We start from the raw sequence: 11,820 nt of genomic DNA, 5'->3' as shown, positions 1-11,820 counted from the left end.
ATTTAACAAGATCCAACGTCGTGTCGCAGCTACTACTGGACTATCCCAACTACCCACCCACTTTTAAATACTGAATATGCGATGGTACACGTTGGATGGGATAGACAAACAAACCCCAAAACAACAAACAAACAAACAAACACAAAACAACAAGCAAACAAAAACCTACAAGAAAACAAATAATAATTACGTCCGAAAACAGGAATTATATTTTTACACCCCATCCCCCAAAGCAGAGAGAGAGACACACACACATACAGAGATAGATAGATAGATAGAACGAGAGAGAGAGAGAGAGAGAGAGAGAGAGAGAGAGAGAGAGAGAGAGAGAGAGAGAGAGAGAGAGAGGGGGGTGAGAGGGACAGAGAGACACACACACACATACAGAGATAGATAGAGAGAGAGAGAGAGAGAGAGAGAGAGAGAGAGAGAGAGAGAGAGAGAGAGAGAGAGAGAGAGGGGAAAACATCAATTACCCGCACAACAAACGTATTTCACACTAATAACTTACTAAACTCATCTCGATCAATGACTTTAACTTTATTTTATTTTTTTAGATATCAACTACTGTAAAGGAAAAGAAGATGGCTACACCTACTCCATCGGTGGCTATTGCTACGAGTACTTCCGGTGTTATGGCGGCAAGCCCAAATACATGACCTGCCCTGTGGGTTTCGCCTACAAACAGGGCAAAGGTTGTGTGTACGACGGCTACTGCTACCACAGAGAGATTGTCGAGAACGGTAAACTATGAACTTTTTAAAATCCGCATCTATCATACATACTTACCGTATTCAAGCCCTGATCTAGAATTGAAAAAGTAGAAAAAGTGACTTCTCCCTTCCCAGAAGAAAGGGGAGAAGTTTGATAAAACTAGGCGAAGGGAACGTTTATCGGTACATTTCGTAACGTTTCGCCAGCTTCCACGTTTAATCGGGAAAATTCCGAATTTTACACTCGGCTATTTGAAACCCAAAAGGGCCAGTCTTACTGCCGTAGAGAAAACTCCTATTTTCGAGAAGCAAAATTATTGAATTTCTTATTTGTAACCTGTTCGTAGAGTGACCGGATACATAGACATCACGCCAGCATTACGGTTTATGTATACGGTATACGGACAATACAGATATATAGAACTTGCGTTATATATAGTAAATTCAATTTGTCCGTAATCCGCATGCGTATTCGTATATGCAATCCGTAATTCGTAATTCGTAATCCGCATCATTCAATTCCTGTGCAAATGGGTTCAGTGAATTCCATTGATGCCTCCTCCATACACGTGTGCGTATTCAATCACTCTATGCATTGTGGATTACAAATACGCATAAGTAATGAAATTTACATTTTAACCTGGATATTTCGGGGATCTTTATGTTTGTGGTTATTAACATGGACTTTAAATCATCATATTTAATTTATATTTACTTCTGTTGTAAAGTTATTTTATTTGTTTGCACATACGTACGTGGGAAGGGAACATTTGTTATTATATACCAAATTTTAGTCATTATTAGCACCGTATTGTCTATATCAGCACAATAATGTAATAGTACAACGTGAGACTGATTGTTAGTAATATGAGAGTGAATAATTAGTAACATACCGTATTTCCTCAGATAAGCGCCAGCCTCCAATAAGCCCCGGGTTTGTAACTCTTTGCAACAAAATAAACGTCGGGCTTCTAATACGCGCCGGGTCTCCAATAAGCGCTGGATAAGACAGCCAAAAACTGATTACTCCCCTGCATAATTTAGGCACTTTACGTGGACAAGTAATATTAATTTGTTCATTGTTTGTTAAAGTTTAACGTTTTGTTACAGTTCGAAATTAAAGTTTAAAAATAAATAAAATTGTAAGTTTGAAGGTTTTAGCTTTAATTTCTAAAAATTGTTTGAAAACGATATAGCACGGGGCTCCAGTAAGCGCCGGGTCTGCGACCATTTTGAAATGGTGTTTATTACAGGAAATACGGTAGTGTTGGCCTGATCCTTTATCTCTTTCCATCAGTTTGTATGTTAATTGTATTGCAATGCATTAAACTCTGTGTATATATTTATTATATTATATAGATTTCTGCCACTATGCAAGTTCGGGAACGAAGTATTCGTACGGCGGTTACTGTGGTGACTACTTCGTCTGTCACGGCCTCTACTCCGTGTACGAACGCTGCCCCAACTACTACCGCTTCGACGGCACCGAGTGCGTGCACGACGAGAGATGTCACTTCTACACACCGCACTATGCGTTCCGTAAGTTAAGAAACGAAATGGTTTATTTAACGACGCACTCAACGCATTTTGGCTCGCTTGATGTGCGGTCGGTCTGGGATCGATTCCCGTTGGTGGGCCCATTGGGCTATTTCTCGTTCCAGCCAGTGCACCACGACTGGTATGTCAAAGGCCGTGGTATGTGTTATTCTGTCTGTGGGATGGTGCATATAAAAGATCCCTTGCTGCTAATCGAAAAGAGCAGTCCATGAAGTGGCGATAGCGGGTTTCCTATCAATAGCTATGTGGTCCTTAACCATATGTAAGATGCCATATAACCGTAAATAAAATGTGTTGAGTGCGTCGTTAAATAAAACATGTCCTTCCTTCCTTCTGTCTGTCTGTCCGTCTATCCCACACATAATTTTCAGATCAAGTTTGACTTTCATGGTGATTTTTCACAGAGTTATGGCCCTTGAACTTAGGAGATATAAAAATGTGTATTCCGGATGTTCTTTTTTTAACAATGCCTGAAGATACTGAAATGAATTTTTTGTATAGCTTTATCATGTACTGTTACAAATCAAGAGTAACTTCCATGTCGATTTACCCTCTTTACACGGTTATGGCCCTTTCTTTAGTAGCCCCAAGTTCAGTCAGCAAACGTTTTGCTAACGTTCGCGAACTATTTGATTCGTTCCCGGCGTGACCACATGGTATACCGCAAAGCACATAAACCGGTCTAGCGGACGTTTTTTTCAGGTCGGTCTGGCTGAACTCTCAAAAATGTTTGTTTTGCAGATGACTGCGAGAACCAGTATGATGGGTTCCGGTTCAAATACAAGGGCTACTGTTACGAGTATTACGAATGTCAGAACGGAACCGCCTTCTACCAGGTCTGTCCGTTCGGCTACAGCTTCGACGGACGCACGTGCTCCGCGGACACCACGTGCTATCCTCAACCAACGTCGAGTCGTGGTGAGTTCACATTTTATACACATACCTTAGGCGCATTTCATTCCATTTTATTTTATTTCAACTTATTTATGTGCTTATATACGATTAAAGTTCAAACACGCTGTCCTGGGCACACACACACACACACACACACACACACACACACACACACACACACACACACACACACACACACACACACCTCAGCTATCTGGGCTGTCTGTCCAGGAAAATGGGTTAGTTGTTAGTTGTTGTTAGTGGTTATTGAGAGAGAAGAGGGGTAAAATCTGTCGTTAAAAACTCGCTCTAGGTGGGAGCCGGAACCGGGCTGCGAACCCAGTACCTACAAGCCTTATGCCCGATGGCCTAACCACGACACCACCGAGGTGCAAGTTAGATTTATACTTCACTGCCGACTCTTGTTGGCGAGTAGTTGACTCGCCCAGTCCTTCGTCTGTTCAAACCTAATCCAGCAGCAGCAGTAGCAGTACAAGTAGAAGTAGCAGTACAAGCAGCAGTAGCAGTACAAGCAGCAGTAGCAGTACAAGTAGCAGTAGCAGTACAAGTAGAAGTAGCAGTAGAGGTAGAAGGAGCAATAGAACTTGCGATAACAGTAATAGCAGAAACAGCAACATCAGTGTTGCCAGTATTTGACTAATGCCATGTTTAACTATTTATCTTGTCGTTTCACACCATGCTTGTTGTTGTTGTTGTTTGCAGCAACAGACTACTGCGCGGACAAGTCGGACGGGTCGGTGTACAGCAAGGGAGGCTTCTGTGACGAGTACTACACGTGCTCCTACAAAAAGTCCGTCTTCACAAGATGTCCAGCTGGGACTGGCTACCATGGATACAGGGGCTGTCTTCCAGATGCCAGCTGCAAGAACAGGCGAAAAGCGCCGCTTAATGGTATCTTGTTAATATCTTTCATTGTTACCTTGCTACACACTGGTGTCTATCTACATCCATGATGTGGACTGGACACCAATGTCATGTAGAGCCATTTCTAAGCATAGTGTCCTGATATTATTACTTCTGTTCCAGCACGGGGTGTTTTTTCAGTAGTCGTTTTATGTGATCTTTGATGACAGTGTACAGCTGCCATTTGCCAATGTTCTTTCATTTCGAAATGTCCCCCATGTTATATTGGACCTATACAGCGGAAGTAGCACTTGTATCAAGATGTGGATGTTCTTAACTTGGGAAGGTTCTGAAATAAGGATGGAAACTCGAGGAACACACAGCAGGTCCACATGTAGCCTAAAATAACGGGCCTGGGGTGGATGGAGTGTAAAACATAATCAGGACTATGTAATATAAGGTCATCTTCATGTAGACCAAATATATTGGGGGGTTGGGGGGAGGGGGAGGAGCAGCTGCCTCCTACCTCTAGGTACAGTGTGAATACAAAATGTTTTATACCAAGTAAGCACTGTTGTTTGTGTTGTTTGTTTTAAGATCCATGCATGTATCTGGGTGAGGGTACGAGCTACAGTCTGGGGGAGCCGTGCTATGAGTATTTCGTCTGCATCAACTGGATGTCTGAACGGAGGAAGTGCCCCTCCGGGAGAAGCTATAACTTCATTTCCCAGCAGTGCGTTATGGACAGCAAGTGTAAGCAAACAGGTACGTGTCATGTGTAACAGATGATACTGATTACGATGATGATGATGCTGGTGCAGATGGTGGTGATGATGATGATGATGATGACAACGAGGATGATAGTGATAGTGATTATGATTGAGGTAGTAATAGTGATGATGATGATGATGATAATAGTGATAGTCATGATGATTGAGGTAGTAATGGTCATGATGAGGATGATGATGATGATGATAGTGATAGTGATGATGATTGAGGTAGTAATGGTGATGATGATGGTCATAGTGATAGTGATGATGATTGAGGTAGTAATGGTGATGATGATGATGATGATGATAATGATAGTGATAGCGATGATGATTGAGGTAGTAATGGTAATGATGATGATGATGATAGTGATAGTGAAGATGATTGAGGTAGTAATGGTGATGATGATGATGATGATGATAGTGATAGTGATGATGATTGAGGTAGTAATGGTGATGATGATGGTCATAGTGATAGTGATGATGATTGAGGTAGTAATGGTGATGATGATGATGATGATGATGATAATGATAGTGATAGCGATGATGATTGAGGTAGTAATGGTAATGATGATGATGATGATAGTGATAGTGAAGATGATTGAGGTAGTAATGGTGATGATGATGATGATGATGATAGTGATAGTGATGATGATTGAGGTAGTAATGGTGATGATGATGATGATGATGATAGTGATAGTGATGATGATTGAGGTAGTAATGATGATGATGATGATGATGATGATAGTGATAGTGATGATGATTGAGGTAATAATGGTGATGATGAAGAGGATGATAATGATAGTGCTGATGATTAAGGTAGTAATGGTGATGATGATGATGATGATGCTGATGATGACGACAGTGATAGTGAAAGAAAGAAAGAAATATTTTATTTAACGACGCACTCAACACATTTTATTTACGGTTATATGGCGTCAGACATATGGTTAAGGAACACACAGATTTTCAGAAGAAATCCGCTGTCGCCACTACATGGGCTACTCTTTCCGATTAGTAGCAAGGGATCTTTTATTTGCACTTATTAACACAAACCATGGCCTTTGTTGAACCAGTTGTGGATCACTGGCCGGTGCAAGTGGTTTACACCTACCCATTGAGCCTTGCGGAGCACTCACTCAGGGTTTGGAGTCAGTATCTGGATTAAAAATCCCATGCTTCGACTGAGATCCGAACCCATTACTTATCAGCCTGTAGACCGATGGCCTAACCACGACGCCACCGAGGCCGGTAAATAGTGATAGTGGTGATGATTGAGGTAGTAATGGTGATGATGATGATGATGATGATGATGATGACGACAGTGATAGTGATGATAGAGGTAGTAATGGTGGTGATGATGATGATAAATGTGCGTTTGATCATCATCATGATTGCGATGATACTATTTACGAAGGTGATGATAAATATGATATTGATATATGATATATGATATCAGTGCAAAGTTAAAATAATAATCCTGATCATGACAGTAGTGGTGTTTATAACATTATATGACAATTGTGCTTACAATGCTACCTCTTACCTAGCGGGGCATGTGCCTATGTTTCGCTTTTAAAAAAAAGCCCTGTTTTCAATATTTTCATGATTACCTTTGTTCCATCTGGGTTATCACTGAACATTCATCCATCCAACTATCAACACAACCCCCCCCCCCACCACCACCACCACCACCCCCCCCCCCCCCGCCCGTCCGTCCGTCCGTCCGTCCGTCTATCCATCCATCCATTCATTCATTATCTCATCCATCACCATTCATCCATTATCTCATCCATCAATACACTCGTTCATTCATTCACTCACTCATCGACTTCCTTGTTTCTCTATCTCTTTCCCACAGGAGTGAAGGCTGTTTGCTACGGCGCTCACAACGGCTACCAGTATGCCGCCGACAACTGCTACGGCTACTACGTGTGCGGCGACGGCAAGCCGACGTACGAGCGGTGCGCGAAGGGCTACAAGTTCGACGGCGGATCATGCCGCTACGACTTCACCCGGCAGTGTATACAGTACTAAGAAGCACATATGTGTATGTAGACAGATTTGTGCTTTCCACCTTTAGACATTATTACAGTGGTTGGGGGCCGGACGTAGCCCAGTGGTAAAGTGCTCGCATGATGTGCGGTCGGTCTGGGATCGACCCCCGTCGGTGGCCCCATTGGGTTATTTGTTTTCGTCCCAGGCAATGCACCACGACTGGTATATCAAAGACCTGCTATCCTGTCTGTGGGATGGATGGATATAGAAGATCCCTTGCTACTAATGGAAAAATGTAGCGAGTTTCCTCTTTATTTTGTTTTCTAAATCTTGATTAGCGATATTTCTAGTCAAGTGAAAATTGATTAGTTTTTACTGTTTAATGTTTCAAAATTGTGTAGCGATCTCTGTAACTTGCATAGCGAATAGCGACGCGATGCTGAACAAAATGTTCCCTGTATATATCAAAATTACCAAATGGGGATCTGGGGACAATAAATCATTGACATCCAATAGCCGGTGATTAATAAATCAATGTGCTCCCGTTGTATCGTTAAACAAAACAAATTGTAACTTTATTACGGTGGTTGCGATGGAGAACTAGGGGCATTGAGAGTCATAAATTTCTTTGTTCTGTGTTCAGGTCGTTCTAAACGTGCAAAGTAAATATCATTTACATGTAATATATAAACGCTATCTTAGACAGAACTCTCTTGCGAAGCATCTCCCATATTATCTAGTATATAAGCATGTACGTTAAAGGCATACTGTCACGGATTTAAGGACCTTATTTCTCTAAAAATGGATAATAAATAAAAAATACATTAATTGTTGGAAACCAAATCTAGCTATCGCCTCACCTTAACTGAACCATGATGGAGAGAAATCCATATCATCCCTCTCGGCAATTTTAGTTTTTGAATTATGGACCATTGCCATAATTCCATTATTTTTAGAAAATGTCATTAATACATGGAGTATGGTGGTTATGAAGATGGTTGAATAAAGTACATTTAGGGACAAATCAAATTATTTTTGTTCAGGTAATATTCTGTTAGACCATTAAATAGGTCAGTGGTCTGTGACAGTATGCCTTTAAATTATGAATACGACCCGAGTGATAAATCAACTTCCTTTTTATACTAGAACCCGTGTAATATGTGAACTATGGTTGCAATCTAATTAAAATTAGCTCCACTATTACATGTGGATCTAAAGACAGCCAGTTGGAGCTCATGTCCACCAATCAAAACCTTACTTGCAGAATCCTGCCAGTGATTTAAAAATAATTTGAAAACATTCCGAATTATCCTGAGGGTATACGACATGTTTCGTGTGAATTACGAATGCCTTAAAACATGTTTTATTTTATAAAATAAATAATTTGTAATGTAAAACTGAAGACTGATTTAGTTTTTTTAAATTTTATAAATAAATAAATAATTTTTAATGTAAAATTGAAGACTGATAACCCACCCCGTACGTATTGGTATGGTTCGCTGTACTGCGGCCACTAAAATAGACTGGCCCGATATTTTTAGAATTTGTATGCTCCCAAATAACGTTATAAAAGGCGAAGTGTGATTGGTCAATATTTAAATTATTATTTACAGACGAAATGTTACCTGGACATTGGGGACTACGCAGTGTTGTTAGTTTTAAATCACTGGCAGGATTCTGCAAGTAAGGTTTTGATTGGTGGACATGAGCTCCAACTGGCTGTCTTTAGATCCACATGTAATAGTGGAGCTAATTTTAATTAGATTGATATGGTTGATAATATTAATCAATATTAATCAATTTGTACTAGACTACAATATTATAGAGATTAGTACCGCTATACAAACCGGTACACTAGTAGCTACCAGTAGTAGCTAATTGCTCATTTATCATTTTATGCGATCTGAGTTCAAATAAAGTTGTGTCAGGTCAGGTCAGGTCAGGTCATAGGGCTTCACGTGCACATTCAGAACAAGCTGTTGTAGCACACGCCTGTTCTGGGCACAAGAGCTGGCCTCGGCCGGCTCCTCCGTCCAGGACAGGAAAGGTGGGGGAGGGGGAGAGGAGGGACCGCCTGCACTGGCAGGTGCAAGGGAGCACCAGCAGCCCGACCGTGGTCGGTAGCAGGCGAAGGCGGGGGGGGGGGGGGGGGGGGGGGGGGGGGGGGGGGGGGGTGAGGGTGCTATTGAATTTGGAATGGAGCAAAATATTATGCCAAAGAGAAAAGGTGCGCAATTTGGGTTGAGGAAATTGTACGCCTATTTTGAACGGTCGGCCAAAAAGAAAGTTCCAGAGCTAATATATGTTTTGACATAAAGTTGTGTCGTTGTTGCTATATAAACCAATACACGTACACGTACACGTTCACGTACACGAACAAAGAAAAGAAGCAGTAAAGTTCTATATGTGTTCAATAATCAGACAGTAGGTTTGCTACAGAAACAAAAACACAAATGAGGCATCGCAGTGATTACATAATGGTTAAAAAACACACAAAAAACCACACCAAAAAAACCCCTAACAAACGACAAAACAAACGAACAAAACACGTTCATACATTATTTACTAATTAATAGAAACGTTTTGTTTAATGTATATCCTCATATATACTTGACTTTTTATGACACTCAGTAGCGGATGTGTATTTTTGTGCTAGGGTGTCGTTAAACATTCATTCACTCATTCATTCATTCATTGATTCATTCATTCATTCATTGTATATAATTGTGTTTTATTACTGTAGCCGATTTGTGTGGAAAATATTTTTTTTTCTTAGAAAGTCAGCTGTTTTCTTATCTGTTGTGCTTTTTGTTTATTTTGTAGGATGGATCTGACCAAGGAGACGTCCACCACTGCAATATCTAAATAACAACGACAATAACGTGACCAGTGAAATCATTTGTCTTATTATACAATAGCCAATAAAAGTGACTGAATAAAACACGTGATCAATCAATCTGATTTTCATATGTAAATAATATGAATAATTATTGGACTATTTTGCAGTTTACGTTTTATAATAAAACTTTGGATAATGTTTAATGTTTATACGGAATTTACTATTAATTTCTTGCTTGCATGGGCATTATACGCAAGACCAGTGTTTTACTAAAATAGTATGCATCAACCATTTGAATAACTTTTAAAATATTAGTAAATTTAAAAACATAACTTTCTTTGACTGAGTTTGATCAAATATAACTTTCTGGTAATCCAAATATCGTTTGCCATTCTGGTAATCCAAATAGCCTTTGACATTCTAGTAATCCAAATATCGTTTGTAATTCTGGCAATCCAAATATCGTTTGCAATTCTGGCAATCCAAATATCGTTTGCCAATGGGGTGTCTCTTTGAAAGAGGGTCCTTGTCTCCTTTTTTCTCAAACTTGCTTTCTCCTCCTATAATAATTTATAGATCCGCCCTAGTTTATCACCTATTTTTTTTTTTAAAAGAATATTTACACCTTAGCGAACATAATTAGCTTAAAATGTTTAATCAGAAATATGTATTATACTGTTGATTTAGTTATGTAGTTTTATACACGATTCATATAAAGGTGGATATAAATATTATTTTGTTTTAGATAATGCTTGTATATTAAAGGTATTTGACTCACTTGAAACAAAGTATGATGTTTTTTAGAACTTAGTGTTTTGTTGAAATAGATAGTATTTTGTTAATGCTTGGTAACATGAAATGTGTATCTGAATTAGTGTCTTTATTTGTGTTACCTACATATAATTATACCATCAGCTTGAAGAAGTATTTTTAAGAGTTGTGTTCACAATAGTAAACCGTGGTTTTGATCCATTTTTCTAGTTTATATGATGGACAAGCTATTTGAAAAGGTGTAAATATATACACTCAAACATACCTCCCCCCGCCCCCAGTAAATAATAATTTTTCTATTTACAAAAGATGGATATTCCAATTATATTACAAAATATGATCTTAAATGTGTACAGACGGTTTACCCTTCGCTACCTTTTCGAAACGTTTGACTTTTAACCAACGGAAAGAAGGAAAGTGTGTCGCAGCGACCAGTATAGTCTTTCAGTATGAGTTAAATAGATAATCAGCAACGTACACAATTCAAAGAAATTAAAAAATAAATTCACGTCTGTTTGTCGTTCTTACTGTTAGATTTTGGAAGGTTTAATTGTGTATTTTACCTTGTTTTTTGTTTATGGTGTCTTTGCTGCTTTTATTTGCTGAGGATTTTTTTCTAGTTCCAATAAGATAGATATACACATGCACACAGCACAGCACAGCACAGCATAGCACAGCACAGCACAGCACGGCACGGCACGGCATAGCACAGCACAGCACAGCACAGCACAGCACATCACAACACGGTACAGCACGGCACAGCACAGCACAGGACAGCACAACACAGCATAAAGCGCAGAACACAACACAATACACAAACAACATGCAACACACAACACTGTCCAAACTCGTAAATAAACACAAACACACACGGCACATACAACATACAAACACACTCATCACACGCAACACACACTCATCACACATACACACACAGCAAAGCACATATCACAAAACACAATACACACACAGCACGCACATATACACACGCAATACATACACGCAACACACACACACGCATACATACATACATACATACAAACACAACACACACACGCAACACACAACACACACATAAATGCACACAGCACACACAAAAAGAAAAAACACACAAAATCACACACATATCATACATGCACGCACAGCACGGCAGAAAACACAATACACAATTCACACACACATACGTACAATGCATACAACACACACAAACAAACACACAGACACACACACACACACACCCACACACACACACACACACAGAGATCCTGCATACGCACACAGCACAGCACAAAGCGTACTACACAATAACACACAACATACAACACACTCTAAAATCTAGCATACAAACACACACATAAACTCGTGCAGTATGATATCACGTGGATGTTGTCGCTAATCTACTACACATAACAATGTC

General features: G+C 39.7%; 1 protein-coding gene across 1 annotated transcript in view; it reads left to right on the top strand.

Moving 5' to 3' along the window:
- LOC121379611 overlaps window positions 1-10,912 on the top strand; it is a 69,812-nt gene extending 58,900 nt beyond the window's left edge. Inside the window, exons 35-41 of the mRNA XM_041508258.1 lie at window positions 558-743; window positions 2,073-2,252; window positions 3,012-3,188; window positions 3,888-4,076; window positions 4,626-4,793; window positions 6,657-6,845; window positions 9,617-10,912. Coding sequence (XP_041364192.1) covers window positions 558-743; window positions 2,073-2,252; window positions 3,012-3,188; window positions 3,888-4,076; window positions 4,626-4,793; window positions 6,657-6,832 — 1,076 coding nt within the window. The 3' untranslated portion in view covers window positions 6,833-6,845; window positions 9,617-10,912. The remainder of the gene's footprint in view (window positions 1-557; window positions 744-2,072; window positions 2,253-3,011; window positions 3,189-3,887; window positions 4,077-4,625; window positions 4,794-6,656; window positions 6,846-9,616) is intronic.
- The last annotated feature ends 908 nt before the right edge of the window (window positions 10,913-11,820 follow it).

Source organism: Gigantopelta aegis, chromosome 8 (assembly GCF_016097555.1).
Source record: "Gigantopelta aegis isolate Gae_Host chromosome 8, Gae_host_genome, whole genome shotgun sequence".
Lineage (NCBI taxonomy): Eukaryota > Metazoa > Mollusca > Gastropoda > Neomphalida > Peltospiridae > Gigantopelta > Gigantopelta aegis.
Note: the sequence above shows the minus strand (reverse complement) of the source record. Positions and strands in the feature narration are given on the sequence as shown.